The sequence below is a fragment of the Muntiacus reevesi genome, chromosome 2 (genome assembly GCF_963930625.1).
Source record: "Muntiacus reevesi chromosome 2, mMunRee1.1, whole genome shotgun sequence".
Taxonomy (NCBI): Eukaryota; Metazoa; Chordata; class Mammalia; order Artiodactyla; family Cervidae; genus Muntiacus; species Muntiacus reevesi.
In genome coordinates, this window is record NC_089250.1 from 35,503,420 (window position 1) to 35,524,284 (window position 20,865).

The 20,865-nt window shown below is 41.5% G+C and overlaps 2 protein-coding genes across 3 annotated transcripts in view; both read left to right on the top strand.

Annotated features, from left to right (window-relative positions):
* The window catches only part of MPP7 (MAGUK p55 scaffold protein 7), a 219,660-nt gene that overhangs the window by 64,838 nt on the left and 133,957 nt on the right, over nt 1-20,865 (top strand). The gene's annotated exons all lie outside the window — the stretch shown is intronic.
* On the top strand, nt 5,303-7,554 carry LOC136159251 (ezrin). The gene has a single exon (XM_065921253.1). It carries the CDS (start codon nt 5,422-5,424, stop codon nt 7,165-7,167), a length of 1,746 nt encoding a protein of 581 aa, XP_065777325.1. The 5' UTR covers nt 5,303-5,421; the 3' UTR covers nt 7,168-7,554.

The following is a 20,865-nucleotide window of genomic DNA, read 5'->3' on the forward strand; positions in this document are numbered from 1 at the left end:
GTCTGACATGCCTTCATTGCCTTCATTTTGAAAGATATGCTTACTAAGCATAGAATTCTAGGTTAGTGTTATTATTTTTTCAGTGCACTAAGAGCCAGAAGGTGAACACATGATATCTTAAAAGTTGCTGTCTAGAAATGAGTTGTTAGGCTCTGTGTGTTCACAGTTCCCTTCCGTAGCAAGTCGAGCTCATTTGACGTGTGGTTAGCTGATAGCTGTTCTCTGTGAACAGAAAGCAGTGTGCGAACCACGTTTGGGTCTAGTGTTTTTTTTTTTTTGGTAATTGTCTTCATAGTGCCTGTGCTCCTTTTAAACTGAAGCAGTGCACTTATTTTCATCCTTGTCTCTGCTCACACGGTGTTTATGAGCTAAATGAAGAAGTTCTGTCCAAGCAGTGTGGGTTTTTCAGTGGAAAATAGAAAAATCACCATGTGGCATTTTCTCCCAGTGGCTCACAAGTGGAGTCTGGGTCTCAGCTCCTGTCCTGCCCATAGTTTCTCGCAAAGGTATGGTCAGCATCTGCCAGCATGGCTGTGTGATAGCAATTACTCTTCATCGTGCATACCTTCACTATTGTGGAGTCCAGCAGAATCATCTCAAGCAATAATTTTGCCAGTAATTTTCATCCATTGCATAATATTTGTCTTTCATTCTGAGGCTTATTTTTGCAATCTTTATTGGCTGTAGTGTGACCTGTTTTAACTATACTCCTTACTTAGCTATAAGGAGTGCAGTATTTAGTGATGTCTGTGTAGATTTGTTTTTTTAACTTTTAAGTTTTTAAAAATTGTAAAATGTATATAAAATTTGATGCATTAACCATTTTAAGTGTACAATTTAGTAGCATTCATTATATTCAAAATGTTGTACAGACATCACCACTATTTCCAAAACATCTTCATCACCCCAGACAGAAACTGTCTATCTACTTCACAATAACTCCACTTGCCCCCCACCACCAGTGTCTTGTCAGTCACCATTCTACTTTCTGTTTTGCCTGTCTTAGATATTTCCTGTAATTGGAGTTATACAATATTTGTCCTTTTGTGACTGACTTATACCACTTAATATAATGTTTACAAGATATATACACATTATGATCTGTGTATCAGAACTTCATTCACTTTTATAGTTAAAGAATATTCTTTTGTATGTATATATGTATATATTCTTCTGTATGCAAAATTTTGTTTATCCATTTTTCTGTTGATGGACACGAGATTTTTGTGTTTCTTGGCTATTGTGAGTAATGCTGTAATGTACCTTGCAGTTCAAGTATCTGTTTAAATCTCTGATTTCAGTTCTTTTAGGTATGTACCTCAGGACAGAATTTCCTGGTCAGATTCTGAATTTAGCTTTCTGAGGAAACACCAGACTCTTTTCTGCAGTCTGCACCATTTTATTTCCACCAGCAAAGTATGAGAGCTTACATCCTCATCCATACTTGTTATTTTATGTATGTTAAGAGTTACAGTCATCCTAGTAGGTGTGAAGTGATAACTCATTGTGGGTTTTGTTTGCATTTTCCTAATGACTAATGCTGGTAAAGATTGAAGGCAGGAGGAGAAGGGTACGAAAGAGGATGAAATGGTTGGATGGCATCAGTAACTCAATGGACTTGAGTTTGAGCAAGCTCTGAGAGACGGTGAAAGACGGGCAAACCTGGCATACTGCAGTCCATGGAGTCGCAAAGAGCTGGACACGATTTAGCGACTAACCAACAAATGACTAGTGATTTCGAGCTTTGTTTCGTGTGCTTGTTGGCCATTTGTACAAGGGTACATCTGACCCTTGAATGACAGGTCAGTTTTTTCTACATTGTATGCTTTTGTACATTACATCCCCATGTCTTATTTTTGTTATAACTGGAATTTTGTACCCTTTTACTCCTTTCACTCATTTTGTCCAACTCCCACCCTTGCCTTTGGCGGTCACCAGTCTGTTCTTATTATCTGTGAGCTGCTTGTTGTTGTTTTTAGATTCCACATGTAAGTGAGATCATATGGTATTTGTCTTTCTCTATCTTATTTCACTTAGCATAATACTTTTAAGGTCCAGCCATGTTACAGATGGCAAGATTTCATTTACTTTTTTAAAGGCTGAATAATATGCCTCTGTGTGTGTGTGTGTGTGTGTGTGTGTGTGTGAAATATTTTCTCTATCCATCTGTCAGTGAACATTTAGGTTATTTCCATATCTTGGCTATGGTAAGTAACACTGTAAGGAACATATATCTTTTTGAGTTAGTGTTTTTATTTGCCTTGGGTAAATACCCAGAAATGGATATGCTGGATCATGTGGTAGGTCTACTTTTAAATTTTTTTTGAAGAACTCCATACTCTTCTCCATAGTGGCTGCACCAATTTACAATCCCCCAACAGTGTACTAGGATTCCCTTTTTTCCACATCCTTATCAGAACTTATTTCTTACCTTTTTAATACTAACCATTCTAATAGGTGTGAGGTGTACTCTCACTGTGATTTTGATTTGCATTTCTCTTATAATTAGCAATGTTGAACATCTTTTCATGTACCTGTTGGCCCACTGTATGTCTTCTTTGGAAAAATGTCTGTTTGGATAATCTGCCTTCTTTTTAACCCCTTATGAGATATATGAATTGCAAATATTATTATTTTGCAGGTTGCCTTTTGATTTTGACAGTTTCCTTTGCCGTGCAAAAACTTTTTAACTTTATATAGTCTTCATGTTTGTTTTTGCTTTTGCTTCTTTTGTTTCTAGTCTTAAATCCCAATAATCATTGCTAAGACCAGTGTCAAAGAGGCTTCTAGCCTGTGTTTTCTTCTAAAAGTTTAATGCTTTCAGATCTTATAGTCACATCTTTAATCCATTTTGAGTTAATCTTTTGTGTAAGGTATAAGATAATGATCTAGTTTCATGGTTTTTTTTTTTCCGTCTTAGCTGTCCAACACCAGTTACTGAAGAGACTCTCCTTTATATATTCTTAGCTCCTTTGTCATAAATTGAATGACCGTAGATGCCTGTTTCTGGGCTCTCTGTTCTGTTCAGTTGAACTGTGTCTTTTTTATCATCTTACCATACTGTTTTGCCTACTATAGCTTTGTGATATAGTTTGAAATCAGGGAGCATTGTGCCTCCACCTTCTTCTTCCTTAAGCTTCCCTTAGCTATTGGGGTCTTTTATGCTTCCATACAAATTTTATGATTGTTTGTTCTATTTCTGTGAAAAATGCCATTGAAATTTTCATAGGGATTGCACCGAATTTGTAGATTTCTTTGGGTAGTAGGGACATTTGAACAATATTAATCGTTCCAATCCTTAAATGTGGAATATATTTCCATTTATTTGTGTTCCTCAGTTTCCTTCATCAGTGACATAGTTTTCAGTGAACAAGTCTTTCACTTTATTGGTAAAAATTATTTCTAAGTATTTTATTCTTTGATGCAATTATAAATAGGTTTGCTTTCTTAATTTCTCTTTCTGATAGTTTATGGAAACATAGTAGATTTCTCTCCATGGTTTTGTGTCCTACAACTTTTGTGAATTCATTTATTTATTCTAACTTTCCTTGGTGGAGTTGTTAGTTTTCTATATATAATATCTTGTCATCTGTAAAGAGTTAGAGTTTTACTTCTTCCTTTTTGATTTTTCTTCCTTGTCTGATTGCCTTCCTTGTCTAGGACTTCTAATACTTTGTTGAATAAAAGTGGTGAGAGGGAGCACCCTTGTTCTGCTCCTCATCTTAGAAGAAATGCTTTCAGCTTTTCACCTCTGACTATGATATTAGCTGTGTGTTTGTCATAGATGGCCTTTATTTTATTGAGATGTTTTTCCACTGTACCCACTTTGTTGAGAGCTTTTATCATGAAGGTGTATTGAATCTAGTCACATGCTTTTTCTGCATCTATTGAGATGATCATATGATTTTTATTATTCATTCTGTTAATGTTGTATATCACAAATGGATTTGCAGATGCTGAACCATCCTTGCATACCTGGAATAAATCCCACTTTCTTATGGTGCATCAACTTTTTAATGTAATGTTGAATTTGGTTTGCTAATATTGTGTCGAGGATTTTTACGGCTATGTTCATCAGGGATATTGGCTTGTGATTTTCTTTTCTTGTTTTGTCCTTGCCTGGTTTTGCTATTAGGGTAATGCAGGCCTTGTAAAATGAGTTTGGAAGTGGTACTTCTATTTTTTGGAAGAGTTTGAGAAGGATTGGTGTTGATTCTTTGAATGTTTGGTATAATTCACTGGTGCAGCCCTCTGGTCCTGGACTTTTGCTTGTTGAGAGGTTTTTGATTACTAATTCAATCTCCTTACTAGTAGCGTCTGTTCACATTTTCTGTTTCTTTATGATCCACTCTTTGTAGATTGTATGTTTCTAAGGAATTTACCCATTTCTTCTAGGTTGTCCAATTTGTTGGTGTATATTGTTTGTAGTAGTCTGTTAATGATCCTTTCGTTTTCGTAGTATCAGTTGTAACAGCTACTCTTTCATTCTTGATTTATTTATTGGAGTCCTTTTTTTCTTTCTTGGTAAGTTAGTTTTGTTTCTTTTCAAAGAACCAGCTCTTGGTTTTATTGATCTTTTTTTTTTTTTCTTTGTTCTTTTTATGGTCCTTGAGTTGTAAAGTTTGTTTATTTGAGATTTTTCTTGTTTCTTGAGATAGGTATCCATATCTATGAAGTTCCCTCTGCTTTTGCTGCATTACCTAAGTTTTGGTATGTTGTATTTCCATTTTTATTTGTTTAAAGGTATTTTTTGAATTCTCTTTTGATTTCTAAGTTGACCCATTAGTTGTTCAGTGGCATATTATTTAATGTCCACATATTTTGGTGTTACATTTTACATCTTTTTATCTTGTATCCCTTATCTAGTTACTGTGGTTATAGCCATGCTCACAGCTTTTGTCTTTTAAACTTCACATTGACTTTTAAAATCATTTATCCACTACCTTTTCTGTGTATTTACCTTTACCAATGAGATTGCTACTTTTACAGATTTTCCTATTGTTAAGGAGCATCATTTCTTTTCAGCTTAAAAAAGTCCTTTAACATTTAAGGCCTGTTTAGTGGTGATGAACTACTTTTGCTCTTACTTGTCTGGAAAAACTCTTTTCTTAATTCTGAGTGGTAATTTTGCCTGGTAGTATATTCATGGTTGAAAATTTTATTCTTTAGCAGTTTGGCTATATCATGCCACTTCCTCTGGGCTGCAGTTTCTGTTGAGAACCTACTCATAATATTATAGGGACTCTCTTTTACTTAAGTTGTTTGTCTCTTGCTGCTCATAAGATTCTCTCCTTGGGCTCGGACGCACGGATCGCGGGGAGCGCAGCCGTCCTCTGCAGGAGCCGCGGGTCGGGAAAGGGCGTTTCAGCTGCTGGAGAGCGTGTTTCCAGGGGAGGCGAGGAAACCCGTCCGGAACCGAAAATGCCGAAACCGATCAACGTCCGAGTGACCACCATGGATGCGGAGCTGGAGTTCGCCATCCAGCCAAACACCACAGGAAAGCAGCTTTTTGATCAGGTGGTTAAGACCATCGGCCTGAGGGAGGTGTGGTACTTTGGCCTCCAGTATGTGGATAACAAAGGATTTCCTACGTGGTTGAAACTTGATAAAAAGGTGTCCGCCCAAGAGGTCAGGAAGGAGAGCCCGCTGCAGTTCAAGTTCCGGGCCAAGTTCTACCCCGAGGACGTGGCCGAGGAGCTCATCCAGGACATCACGCAGAAGCTCTTCTTCCTGCAAGTGAAGGAGGGCATCCTCAGCGACGAGATCTACTGCCCGCCTGAGACCGCTGTGCTCCTGGGCTCCTACGCCGTGCAGGCCAAGTTCGGCGACTATAATAAGGAGCTGCACAAGGCCGGCTACCTCGGCTCTGAGCGGCTCATCCCGCAGAGAGTCATGGACCAGCACAAGCTCACCAGGGACCAGTGGGAGGACCGGATCCAGGTGTGGCACGCCGAGCACCGCGGGATGCTCAAAGACAGCGCCATGCTGGAATACCTGAAGATCGCCCAGGACCTGGAAATGTACGGGATCAACTATTTTGAGATAAAAAATAAGAAAGGAACAGACCTTTGGCTCGGCGTTGATGCCCTTGGACTAAATATCTATGAGAAAGATGACAAGTTGACCCCAAAGATTGGCTTCCCATGGAGCGAGATCAGGAACATCTCTTTCAACGACAAGAAGTTTGTCATCAAGCCCATCGACAAGAAGGCTCCGGACTTCGTGTTCTACGCGCCCCGCCTGCGGATCAACAAGCGGATCCTGCAGCTCTGCATGGGGAACCACGAGCTGTACATGCGCCGCCGGAAGCCCGACACCATTGAGGTGCAACAGATGAAGGCCCAGGCCCGGGAGGAGAAGCACCAGAAGCAGCTGGAGAGGCAGCAGTTGGAAACCGAGAAGAAGAGGAGAGAAACCGTGGAGAGAGAAAAAGAGCAGATGATGCGTGAGAAGGAGGAACTGATGCTCAGGCTTCAGGACTACGAGGAAAAAACCAGGAAGGCGGAGAAAGAGCTCTCCGACCAGATCCAGAGAGCCCTGAAGCTGGAGGAGGAGAGGAAGCGGGCCCAGGAGGAGGCGGGGCGCCTGGAGGCTGACCGCCTGGCCGCGCTGCGCGCCAAGGAGGAGCTGGAGAAGCAGGCAGCCGACCAGATCAAGAGCCAGGAGCAGCTGGCCACGGAGCTCGCCGAGTACACGGCCAAGATCGCCCTCCTGGAGGAGGCGCGGCGGCGCAAGGAGAACGAGGTGGAAGAGTGGCAGCTCCGGGCCAAGGAAGCCCAGGATGACCTGGTGAAGACCCGGGAGGAGCTGCACCTGGTGATGACTGCGCCCCCGCCGCCGCCGGCGTACGAGCCGGTGAACTACCACGTGCACGAGGGCCCGCAGGAGGAGGGCACGGAGCTGAGCGCCGAGCTGTCCAGCGAGGGCATCCTGGACGACCGCAACGAGGAGAAGCGCATCACGGAGGCCGAGAAGAACGAGCGAGTGCAGCGGCAGCTGATGACTCTGACCAGTGAGCTGTCCCAGGCCAGAGACGAGAACAAGCGGACCCACAACGACATCATCCACAACGAGAACATGAGGCAAGGCCGGGACAAGTACAAGACGCTGCGGCAGATCCGGCAAGGCAACACCAAGCAGCGCATCGACGAGTTCGAGGCCATGTGAGGGGCCGGGCCTCGGCGCCGCCCCGCGCCCCCGGCCCTGCGCCGCCCCCTCCCGGCTCCGCCCCGCCCCTCCCGGCTCCGCCCCGCGCCCCTGGCCCCGCCCCGCCCCTCCCGGCTCGGGGTCCTTACAGAGAGAGCCGTCACTTCAGTGGGCGTGTTCTGGGGCTGGGACCGGCGGCAGTTTCCCTGGTTTATTTTTTCCAATTGTATCATAGTGCCAAACAGGCCTGATTCTTATTTTTATTGAATCACTTCCTGTTTTGTTTTTTTTTTTTGCTTGGAGCAGGACGAAATCAATTAAGGAAAGATGCCTGTAAAGTCTGAAATAACTAACTCCTCCATGCTGGCATGTGTGATACAGATTCAGTATAATTAAAACCACATCGTGGCTTAAAAAAAAAAAAAAAAAAAAAAGATTCTCTCCTTGTCTTTAACTTTTGATGTTTTAATTGTAATGTGTCTTGGTGTGGTTCTTTTTGAGTTCATTATATTTGGAGTTCTCTGGGCTTCCGGGATCTGGGTGTTGTTTTCCTTTCCCAGGTTAGGGAAGTTTTTAGTTAGTATTTCTTCAAATAAGTTTTCTGCCATTTTTCTCCCTCTTCTTGTGGGACCCCTATATTTTGAATGTTAGTTTCCTTATTGTTGTCCCATAAGTTCCTTGGCTGTCTTTTTACTCCTCCCCCGCCTTTTAAAAAATTTCCTTCTCCTCTAATTTCCTCTTCTGTGTCTTTGACTTCACTGATCCTCTTTTTTTCATTCATGTAGTCTATTGTTGAACTTCTTTAATGTAGTTTTAGTTCCGTTATTTTATTTTTCAGTTCCGTTACTTCTCTTTGGTACTTTTTATATTTTCTGTTCCTTAGTTGTACTTCTCACTGTGTTTATCCATTCTCCTCCTGAATCAAGGGAGCGTCTTGATCACCATTGTATTTTCCTTCTTATGAGGTAAGTGACATATCACTGTTCTTTAAGGTTTTTTCCTTAGGTTTTTACCTTATTCTTTCATTTGGGATGTATTTCTCTGTATCTTCATTTGCTTGACTCTGTTGGTTTCTATGTATTAGATGAAATAGCTCCCTTTCCAAGTCATGAAGGATTGGCCTTGTGTAGGAGATGAACTTTGTTTTTCAACCCTGCCCTAGCTGTTGTCTCTAAAACCTTTGTGATTTTCCAACCAGCCTATTTTATTTTTAGGAGCTTCCAGTTGAGGGTGTGCCAAGACTAGACATTGTCCCAATGGGGAGGATCTTGGTCAGCACCTAGGTTCAGGGTCTGAATGGAGGCCAGACCCTCAAGCAGTAGCTTTTAAAGAATGCAGCTATATATCACATCTTGTGAGCGTAAGCCCTGCTGTCTACAGACCAGATGAGCTGGAGGTGTCCCCTGGGTGGTAGCCACAAAAACTGGGTCATTAGATGTGTGTAAAAGCTTCCCTCTTGGAGATGCTGGTGCCCTGGAGAGCATGAAGATGTTGGACACTGGCTGTAATGAGAGGAGGTGGACATAGTTGGCATCTACTGAAAAAAGAAAAAAAAAAGTGAGAAAAATAAAATGGTGCTCACTGGTCTTAGCAAGGCAGAGGGAGAGTATGGAAGATGACACCCACCAGAAAGGAAAGAAAAAAAAGCACCTGCTGGCTTTAGCAAGTGTCTACTGAAAAAAGCGCACAGCCTGAAAGTTGAGAATTATATTCTATTTGGCAAACTTTCTGAGCACTTAAGCCCAAGAGGCAGCCTCTCAGACCACTTTGAAAGACTGTTCTGAAGAGGTAAGGGAGGAGCCAGGATATATATAGGAGTTTGGAACAAAAATCAGGTAGTTGGAACATCAAAAGATTACTGATAATTAAAGAAAACCAGACATCTCATGTTAATGAAATTACCAGTTTTCTGTGTATGGGAGGATGTGAAGATTTAGACTCACTGAAATCATTCCTTTGATATGAACCTTAACTATCTAGGGCCATCTATCCTGCTTTCTCCATCCTGAATCTCCCTCAGGGTGGAGTTTGCCGGGGGTGGGGAACAGCTGCTGTGGCTGATGGCTTGATGGCTGCATCATTCTTTGTTTACTGATATTCATGGAGGACTTTGTCCACACGAGGCAGAAGGAGAGTAGAGAGATGGTCCCCACCAGCTTCTGTCCTTGGAGAGCCTCCTAGGAGCCCCCTGTCCCCCAGACCAACACTTTAAAGTTAGCAAATCTTTTTCACTTAAAGTCTGGGTGATTTTTCCAAGGCTCCTTCTGTGCTGGTCCTGAGGTGGGCGAATCTGTGTGTGGGCCCCTTAAGGGCTGTTTCTCAGTTTCCCACAGTCCAGTGGGTCTCATGGGTATGAGCCCCGCTGTGATCACATTTTAATTTAATTAACAGTGCTCTAGGGTATAATTGCAACTCTGTGCTAGTCTTAACATGAACAAAGAATGGAGCATCCTGAAATTTTTTGTTGGCATGATATGGCTGACAGCACTTTATAATGACACTTTAACTTTTCCAGAAGGATTATAAAAAGGGCACTTTAACAAAAATATTTGGAGTCTTCAGTTTCTGTTGAAGTGATTTTTTTTTTTTTTTTTTTTTTAAAGTTTGGCGTTCAGGTTGTTCCCTCTTGAAGTGCGATGCAATGTCAGGTCTGTTTTTTCTTCCTTGCTTGTTAGGAAAGACCTCTTTCAGGAGCTCATACATCACCTTCATTTCTTGTCGTTTTCACCTTTAACTGTGTCATCAAAGATAAAAACCAATAATGTTAGTGTAACAGGCTTATATTTGGTAGGAAAGGACATTGAATGAGGGTTAATATTGTAGCCTCTAAGTTTATTAGTGAATATTGTTATGTTTGCTTGCCTTTGTAACCTTGAACATTTGGTACTCAGATCATAAATACGCAGAAGATCAGGAACCCTCTATGTTTGTATTACGATTTTCCATCACTGTTTTATGCTTCTGTGAGTGAGTCTGAACATCTGACTTGATATAATTGCCGTTGTGTAAAGTGTTAATTTTCCAAACACAAGTAGCAATAAGGAGATACCATGGAAGTTGATGAGAAGGAACAAGAGTTCTGACTGGCATGACCTCTGCATCACCTGTACGGCTTTTGTAACAATGATAGCACTAAATTTCTGCAAAAAAAAAAGCATCACTTTGTTGAAAATTTGAACACGGGTAAACGAAATTTTGATTTTTTTTTTTTTTTTTCCCTTGGATAGTGCTAAATTCCCAGTGGGAAAAAGTGCCTGCAGACTAAGGGACCATTGGACCCTGTAATGTTCAGCGGGAGGCACCTTAAGAAAGAATTGATCTGCTCTTTCGTTATGCTGTACACCTAAAACTAATGCTGTGTTACATATGCTGTATCAATTTTATTTCAATAATAATAATAAATAGGATTAATCTGCTCTCTTGTATTATTTCGTGAGAGACTTTAAACCCAGTTCCAAACTTGGAGAAGTGCCTTCCTTGCTCCCCCAGCAATCTCTTGATTGGTAGAACATACTGTGTTAAGTGACATTTAAATTAAAGGGGGCATTTTTTTAGTGTTCTTTCTATGAAATAGATGAGAATAGTTATATCACGAGTCTCTTTTTACAGCCCAAATTTCGTATATACTTGTGTGTATGGCATGTATGCGCTAGGGCTTCCCTGGTGGCTCAGACGGTAAAGAATCCACCTACAATGCAGGAGACATGGGTTTGATCCCTGGATCAGGAAGATCCCCTGGAGAAGGAAATGGCAACCCACTCCAGTATTCTTGCCTGGAGAATCCCACAGACCAAGGAACCTGGCGGGCTACAATCCGTGGGTCACAAAAGAGTCAGATGCTGCTTAGCAACTAAACAGTGATAACAAATATGTGCTAACTAAAATTAGCCAAAATCACTAGGCTTTGTTTTGCAATATTTTTCCTTATCACAAAAGAAATTTTGCCTAAAAAGATACTCTTAATATAATCTTAGGGGTTATTGGCAGTTTGAGTAACCTTGGTAGATTTTAAATCCCTGTTGCATGAAATGGTTCATTATAAAATATTCTTTTCTCTTTGGCAGTTGGAACTTGATTTAGCGGGTTTATATTGCCCTGGGAACTTGGCATGCAAGAGATGTGACTGGTTTTTCCTTTTAGAAGAAAACTTGAGGGACATACGTGAGCAGTTACAAAACCAAACTGTCACCAAATTGGTTAACGCCCTGTCCTAGTCAGGGAAGCTCTTTTCCTGATTGGATTCGTGCAGCCAATAACGAAACCAATACTGATACCAAAGCTGATACTGCTGCCATTTAATAGCTTTATTAAACGGTCAAAGGATGGAGAAATGGGAACCTAGTTTGAATATCAGTTTCTCAAGCCAAATGAAATTAAGACACCACATATATGGGGGCAGGGGCTCGAGGTAAAGCAGAGGGACTTGGGAAGAGAGGGAGGAATACTCATGAATTACTCGAGAACAGGGTGTGGTCTGGACTCCTTTTCAATCCTTGTACTGGCTTTTCTGGTTATTGTCATGGCAACTGTCAACTGTCTTGGGCTGATGGGTGTGTCACTTAGCTAATGCATTATAGTAACTGTGGCATGAGGCCCAAGGTCACTGGAAGGCAAATCTTCCACCATTTGGGGTTTAGCTGGTTCCAACCAGTTCTTGTTTTTCTGTTTGCGGCTTCCTCCTGAAGCTTAGATAAGAGCAATTGGTGTCCCTTCTAGGAGGAGCAGAAGTATGATTCTGGGACAACCACCTTGGCAACAAAACCAGGAAGATGGTTTTATGCTGTTAAGATGTGATTGAACAGTAATTATCAGGTTATTGAAATCAGTACAATTTAAAAAACATTTTATTTGCCCAAACTCACATTATATGTTAAACTTCTCTTTCTGATATAGTATACTTGAACCTCCTAAAATTTTAAATACTCTTCAATAAGTATAGGCGAACATGTTTTAAGATACAGGATAGACTAGTTCAAGGCTATATATTTAGCTGCTCTTTGACAAGTGAGGACTGGGGGGGGGGGGAAACCACTCTTGTAAATATCGTGAAAGGATTTTTGTGATAGCCGATATTTCTTAGACTGACTTTTTATGACATAGTTTGAATGCAAAGATGTTATTTAGGATTGCCTTCATTATATAGGGATCTAGTGTAGCATTTGATTTCATTTTTTCCTGGAAAGGTAATTCAGTGATGTAGCACTCAGAATGATTTCTCACTACTCACCTGGTTTGCAAGGCTGTCTCTATCTTATACTCAATTCTTTATGTGCACTAGGTCTCTTTTCGGATGTTCTGTTACATTTCAGCAGCTTTAACTGGCCCCTCTTGGAGTTTTGAGGGTGGGGTTTACCCCTGGAGAATATGATTTCTGTTGCAGACAAAATTTCAGCCAGCTTAAAGAAATTTGTGTAGACTGGAAGGGCGGGAAGCATTTAGGTCAGTGGTTATCAGTTTCCAACCACCAGTTTATTTTCAGCTTAAAATAAAATGTAGTTACACTATAGATCATTCCATTTATTACTAAAATTCATTTTTGGAAGTGCTTTGTCCTCATTTAGAAACTGTCTAACCTACCACATCTTTTCCCCATGGAAAGAGAGTTTTTAAATGTTTTTGCTAACCTAGGTTTTTTTTGAAGTACAGCTATTACATGATTGTGAAGCAGATTGTTCTTGGGGATGTTGTGAAGGGTTTTGCAGAAGAATCCTTGGAAAGAAAGCCATTGAAGATGATTCTGTCTCTTGAACTCGATTTGGGTCTTTCCTTTCACTTAATTGCTTATTAATTCAGCTAACAAACTGCCGAGAGGAAATGATAAAAAAGGTTGGTGGCAGTTACCTGTTTAGCTACTAAGGGTGGTCCAGGTGTATTTCTTTCTTTCATTCCATTGTAGGCAGGGAGGTGTAAGTTAGCTGCCGAGCTCTTTCTTTATCTCTGCGATTCTTGAAGTTGTCCTGGGAGAAATGCTTACCTGTCTTTCTGTGCAATCAGTGAACAGCCTTCTGCTTACTCGGTTTCTCTTCGTGATGAACGCTGGTACCTTCTGGTCTGTTCATTATTTACCATTTAATACACTGAAGCTACAGGAGTAAGATTAGAGTTAAGATTAGGTTGCTGTCCTGCAGTGTAAGTTAAAATCCAGATATGCTGTTTGACTTGGTCTCACTACATATTATTGCTAAATTTTAAATATATTACAAATAGTGAAATAAATGGAAGTAAATCCTAACAGTGCTTTAGCTTTTATGGCCAACAGTTCTAGGCCAGGAGGCCCTGTAACTGGTTAAATACAGTATAAATGCATCCAGTTTTCTAGAAAACAGCTTTAGGCTGTACTTTATAAGAGTTTTACAAATAATTTTCCTTTTGCTGTGGCTTCACCTTCGTTTTTTGGAATCAAAGTTCTGTCACATTGGCCAGGGTGGAGGACAGTGGTACAAGACCATGGGCTGCCAGTGCATAGTTAGTTACAAATTGGACTCGACCTGAACTTAGAGACGGTGTGTAAAAATGGAAGCTATGTACAAGTGTGTGCACTTACCTCTGCTAATTCACACTGATTGCTAGACTTTCTGGTACAGGATACCTTGTTTTATTGCACTTCTTAGATACTGATTTTACAAATTAAAGCTTTGTGGCAACCTTGCATTGTCAGATGATGGTTAACATTTTTTAACAATAAAGTATTTGTCAATTAAGGCATGCACATTGGGCTTTTGGACATAATGCTGTTGTATACTTGATAGGCCACAGTATCAGTTCACTTCAGTCGCTCAGTCGTGTCCCACAGTATAGTGAATCATAATTCTTATATGCACTGTGAAACCAAAAAATCTGTGTGACTCACTTCATAGCGATATTTGCTGTCTTATGGTGGTCTGGAATCGAAGTGTAGTGTCTCCAAGGTAGGCTTGTAATCCTATAAGCTGTTACTAAGCAATCTGCCACTTTATAATTATTTAAATTATTAATATTTTGCATAGTTAAAAACCCAGCCTGCTGAATGCTTTAATAAATTATTTGCAGTTGAGAGGTAGAGAGTGTGTGAAAAAGAGAATGCCTCTGTTCAGGGTTGAATTAAAATATTTTAGTAGTATAGGTACTTTTGGAAATAAAGCCTAGTTTAAATGAGAAAAATTGAGGCCTGTTATGAATGGCACCGAACAGTGCTGATTATTTTACCTTTGACAAAGTGGAAAATTTAAAGCTTGGTGTATCCCATTTTATTAATATAATAAAGTTTTATAGTGTTGTTCTGGGCGTCGATATATGTTCTTTAGTGTTTATTAGCCCATGGTTATAGTAAAACGTTTTAGTTCTATGCCTGGCTATTCTGTACAGAATGCAAATATTAAAATGAAGGGAAAAAATTGAATCTCTATCTTTCTCTTCCCCAAGTCTTTTTTCTATATGATTTCTAAATATTTTGGTTGTGTATGGCATCTAATGTGATTGGACACAGAGAACATCTTTTTTATCATTTAACGTAGGTTAATAGCTTCCCCAGACTTGTTCTAATAATGAAGCTATGAGGGAAATGACAAGAATGGTGGTTTTAAATTTCTCTAGACTCACAGTAAATTTTTCCATCCTGATGGCAGGAATCTTGAGCATCTGGAATCTGTGAGAAGAGCGAATTGTTCACGGCGGGAAGACTGTCATCAAATTCTGAGCCATTTATTCTCTTAGGAACTACTGTCCTGTACAGAATATTATATTTTTACAGAGGCACTTTTCTGGAACTGGGGAAATATCTTCACTTCTTCATGTATTCTGTATTTTTGAGATGTTACTTTGAGAATTAGTGTCACATCTTGTCATTAATTTCCATTGATTTAATTTATATTACTAATTCATTTTTATATTTACATTAATTAATCATTTATATTTGTCCAAATATGGTTTTGAAAAAACAATAGAAAATTAACTGTCTTAAACAAAGATTTCTTTCTGGTTTATATAGGTAAATCTATGATCTATACTTTGTCATCTATTTTCTTCAGTTTTCAGAATATCTACAATATGTATTGTGATACTTTCTACCTATATTATGGCATAGATGTAATTCTTAAAATGTTTTCTCTGGAGAGGGAAGGAAGGAATGTGCGAAATTCTCTGTTAAGTTTTGGTGAAAACCTTTCTCAAATTGGGATTCAAGTTTCTGATGAGCCCTGGATCATGCTGGGTGTTTACAATAAGTTTAAGTTGGTAGAAATTTCTCCTTCTGTTTTCTTTTTTAAATTCGTGTGTGTGTTTGTGTGTGTGTGTGTGTGTGTGTATGTATGTATGTAAGTAAGTATGTGTTTAAAGTCAGTAAAACCTTTTACCCTATTTAGTAAGTTTATGACTCTGAATGAGACCCTCCTGAGTCTTGATACTTCATTGTCCTTGTGTTTGGATGTAGCGTTGCTGAAGCTGGGCTTGATTGTTACGGCAGGGCAGGTAGGTGTCATTGCCTAAGACCTGAGCCAGCCAGCATCTTTGATAGGACTGCTTCCTATTAGGTCTTACTGGGGTCTTCATGCATTGTGGATGCCTACTGTGGGTGTACAGCTCAGTAGTTTGTTCACTTAGATAAGATGTTCTTCTGCTTCGAAGTTTAGCGGTGTTTAGGCTGTGGGCATCTGCCTCACCTGCTGTCCATCATCAGCTCAGATGGAACACGAGGCTGGTGGGGTCCTTCCTGCCACACACCGTTCTGTGACTCAAGTGTCTGGGAGCATGGGTTTCTGGGTGGATAAATAATAGTCTTAGTGTCTTATCTGTACTTGACTCTGAAGATTCCTTCTTCCTCCACTGAATCACGATGCTCAATATTCTGCCCACCCTTCCTGCTGCCTGGCAATGCTCCCACTCCATCACTGCCTCAGGGGACCCGCAGCCACTTTGCCATCAGACTGTGGACATCCCGTCGCCACTGCTGTGAGGTTAGTCCTTGTTGCTGCTTTGAATGGTTATGTACTCATCACTTTGATCTGGCCCCCGAGGGACTTTAAGGTGGGGTAGGATTTGTTATTTTCATTTAGATGTCAAGTCTGCAACAGCAGCCTTGAACCATCTTCCCTCTAATGAGTAGTAAAATCATAGCCCCCTGCCCTTTGCCCACTTCGCTTCAGACTTTCTGAACCCCCACACTAGGGTAGGTTAGGGGCTTCTGTTTTTTGCTTTGCCCTTGGATTACTTTTGATGTGGTCCAGATGGTGCGTCTAACACTTCAGTCTCCTTGATAAAAGACACTTCTCTGTTGGTTGACAAACGTGATAACTCTGGTCACTTTCCTCTGTTACAAAGCGTTAGGCCTTTTTCTCATCTGTGCAGGAAATAAACATGTTGCCTGATTTCTTTTTTTATCCACTATTCCTGTTCCCCATCCACCACCCTATTTTAATGATTCAGAAGAAAATTTTCATAAGGAAGATCAGTTTTGTGAAGTGGTTTGTACCAAATGGTGAAGTCTCTGTGACTTTTTTGTATAAGTTCTCGACTGATGCAGTTTTCTTGACTTCTGAAGATGCTGTATTCTGTGTGAAGGATGTCTGTGTTAAGTTTCAAATTCCAGAATCTTTTGTATTTTGATAGAACTGTGTCATTTTGGAATGGAAGATAGAAGTCAGAGATGTTTCAGCACTTAAACTGTAAACAGGAATCCTAAAAGAGGAATTCTTGGCTTTTTTTTTCTTTTCTTTTCTTTTTTTGATTGGAGTATAATTGCTTCATAATGTTGTATTAGTTTCTGCTATATTCTTGGCTTTTTTCTTATGAAAATGTTAATTATATCAAGAACTCATGGGAAAATTGCTGAGAGACCCATTGTTAAAAGTCTCAAAGACAAGATCTGTTTTTTTTTTAAAAAAGACCAACTACTGCCTCTTGAGATGGATTATGCTGCTGGCTGGTTTTGCCTCTATCTCTGCATGCAGCCGGGTTCCCTGAGGCTTAGTTTCGCTAAAAGGAGGAAGATATGAGTGATTTTATGACAAAGCTGATCCAGTATCTGATGAGCCATTTTCCACTGTCCTCTCAAGAGGCAACAACCCCAAGATCCAGAGTGATTGAATAATTTGAATGAACATCTGTTGTCAGGTCTGCTCTGAGTCATTTATTTTTGTGAGGCCGCTCCGGCGTGGTGCGGCTCTTCATCTCCAGAATGTTTCCTTGTTATGTCTGACCTTGGCAGGGTGGACAAAGCAAGGAGTATATGTAATTATCTCAGTGAAGGGATTACTAGTATTCTTCTGTAATCACATGAAGCGTGTTAAGGTGAGTCCAATTATTCAGCCTGTTTAGGGTGAATGATGAATGATGGGCTCCCAGGAGCTTCAGTCTGGATTTTGAATTAAATCTGTAAGTTGACATACATACATAAGCCATTGTCATGAGAACTTTGTCAATGATTACATGACAGTGATGTAATCAAAATTATAGTTATTGCCACTTCTTGCAAGTGATTGTTGCATGATGCTTATTGTGAAAGTTTTAAGCTATTTTAAAGCTTGGACTGTTTGGCATTTTTCTTCTTCACTTTCCTTATGGTGTAAGTGTCTAGACTGACCCAAGTTGGGGATCAGATCGCTTTTTTCATTTCTCTTCTCTCTAGTTCACACTTCACCCAGTACGTGGGGTCCATCACTGCCTGTCTTTATTGCCTGTTGTGGAAAGCTGTCCAGCAGTATAAACTCACATTTTCTCCTCTGTCTCTGTGATGCCTTGGCATATACATACATTTTAACATTTAATTTGGAATTTATTTTAAACATGCTTATGAGGCTATGCAGTGAAATGAGGCATCATTCTGAGCTTTACGAATAGCTCATTTAATCATTATTACGACCCTAGTCAGGCTAGTATAACTGTACCTTTACACAGTTTAAAAACTGGATGCACAGAGATGTGAACCAATTAACAGCTGCAGTGTTGGGACTTGTATTTATGTTACTTGGCCACAGAGTCTAAGCATCTACCCCAGGGCCTTTGTGCTTTTCTTTTCCCTATAGGGTTTTTCTGCCTCCTACTTCATCATCCCCAGTCGATGTCTATTCTTTGACCATCTCAGCACAAGCTTCGTTTCCCTGAGCTTGTTCGCGTCCCACTCTTACACTGTCGTGGTCTACAAGCCCTCCCTTGTAGCAGTTCTCAGTAACAGCTTCACACGTGTATTCACAATGTTTGGTGCCCACTGCGACTTGACTGTCTTTGCTTCCCTTTCTCTCCCTCCCCCTGTATCCCCAGCCCTAAACACTCTGGTCCATGGTGAGCACTCCGTATTTGCAGAATGAAGGCTGGGAAGGAACTGGAGGAATTCCCCTGAAATACAGAGGGATTCAGGAGTTTGCCACTCCCTTCACACATTCAAGGCGTTGTCCATTTGTTATGTTAAGCCTGTTCCTGAAACTCTGAGGTCAGACAGTTACCATGCTTGTTTTGTCTTCCAGATAATCTCGGGTCCTGCGGGAGGGGACTATGACAGCAGTCGCGATCTCCAGGAAGTTAATTATTTAGTGAGTTGGTGTAAGATTATCTGGAAACAGTTACACTTTCAGGGGATAGCCAGTAGCGGTCCACCGTGGCTGGAACAGAATTGGGGGGTGAGGCATGAAACTTTTAAAATTGTAAAAATAATGTCTATTTTGTCAAAAAATCAAACAATGCAAAAATATATGTGTGTGTATATATATATGCACAGCAAATATGAAATATACACACATATAGTAAAATGAATGTAATTATTTCCTGTTCCTTTTAGTTACTCTTCCTGGATTAAATGCTGATAGAGTTGGATATAGATTTAGGCTCCCTGGAAGTGGGATGAATGAGGGAATGAACGAGCCAGATCAAAGGGAATGCACGTAGGCTTAAAATCCTCATATTGCCAGTAAACTACCAATTTATGATTTCCCTGCTTTATTCATCTTTCCATTCTCCCAGGTGACTCTTTCCAACCTTTCTTTCTTGTGGAGACTTTTGATTCTGTGTCCTTGCTCCCCATGGGCAACCACGTTTCATAGTTTACTGAAAATACTGCCACGATCCATCCTGAGGGAGTCATTCCAGGTCCCCCCTCTGCTCCACCTGCCCCAATATCTGCCTCCCTCCTGGGAGCCCTGAGTACCCTGTCCACATGTGCACTGACCCTGTTCCTCTCACCTCTTGAGAGGGGGCCACCGGCAATGTCCCTGTCGTCAGCATTTCCCCTGTAGTAGATCAAAACCCTTAGTGCACATATGGTCTATGTTTTTTTTTTTTTTCATCTTAAAAAATCTTCTTTATCTCCCCACCCCTAGCAGACATTGATTCTCTTTTGTACCGACCCTCCTCCTAAGAGTAGTTCGTATTCGCTCTTCCCAGTATGTCACCTGTTATTGTTAATGCTCTTCAGTCATCGCCAGCCCACGCGGCTGGACCTCATGGGCAGTTCTTGGGCCTTGTTCTCCCTGCCCTGACTGTGGCCTCTCCTGCCCCAGGTCGGTCATCCTTCCCCGCCGCGCTGGGCCACCAGAACAGCACATGTCTCTGTTCCTCCTCCTCATGTCAAGTGTTAAACCTGTCTGTGAAACTGAGGTCAGACAGTGGAGACCCCAGGGCTCAGTCCTTGGCTCCTCTTTCTTCTGTGTCCACACTCACACCCCCGGGGTCTCATCCAGGCCCTTGAGTTTAAATACCAACTCCCTGTCCAGGACTCCTACGTGTATGTCTTCAGCTCAGGCCTCTCCCTCCAGCCGCCCACTGTGTCTCCCCCAGGACATCCAGTCCACGTCTTCAGCTCATTGTGTCTGAAACTGAGCTTCTCATCTCCCTTGGCAGCAGCTTCAGTGTTGGCGATCACGTTTGTTTCTTTTTTTTCTCCTCATGGCCCGCCTTCAGTCAGACAGAAATTCATCATTGGCTCTTCCCTCAGAATCTGTCCAGAATCTCAATGCTCCTCATACCTCCCTCTGGCTACTGCCTGGGTGCCGGTCCGCCTTCGTCTGGGTCACTCTCTGACCCTCTGACTCGTTCTCGGCCTCTGTGCTCGCTCCCCTGCCCCCTCTTCTCAATGTAGCAGCTGGAGCAATCTCTTAAAATGTCACTCAAATCATGTTACTCCTTTGCTCACAAACCCAGCATTGGCAGTGCCTCTGTGAAATGAAAGTTAAGTTCTTTGCAGTGTCTGTCCTACAAGGCCCTACGTGACCTGGTCCCATTTCCTCTCTGACTTCAGCTCTCTCCCCCTTTTTTCCCTCTGCCTGTCACACCGGGCGCCTTGCTCTCCTCAGATGCTCCAGGCTTAGAGGCTGGGTTTTCTGTGTCGTCTGGTCCGTCTCCCCGAGTGCTTGTCCCTCAGATGCCCACCAACTCTGTCATCTTCTTCCTGTCTCCGACCCCCAGAGGGTGTCCCTGGCCACCTCCTCTGTCCCTTTCCATGCAAGTAGCCCGGCCCTGAATCTGCGTACGCAGTTCAGGTTTCTCTCTATCAATATCTGTTCCCTTCTTACATACTGTATAATTTACTTACTTTTGTTTATTATTTGCCTTCCCCCTGGAATGTTATCTGGGCTTCCCAGGTGGCGCAGTGGTAAAAAAATCCGCCTGCCAGTGCAGGAGACTCAAGAGATGCCAGTTCGATCCCTGGGTCGGGAAGTTCTCCTGGAGTGGGAAATGGCAACCCTCTCCAGTATCCTTGCCTGGAGAATTCCATGGACAGAGGAGCCTGGGGCGCTATAGTTCATGGCGTCACAA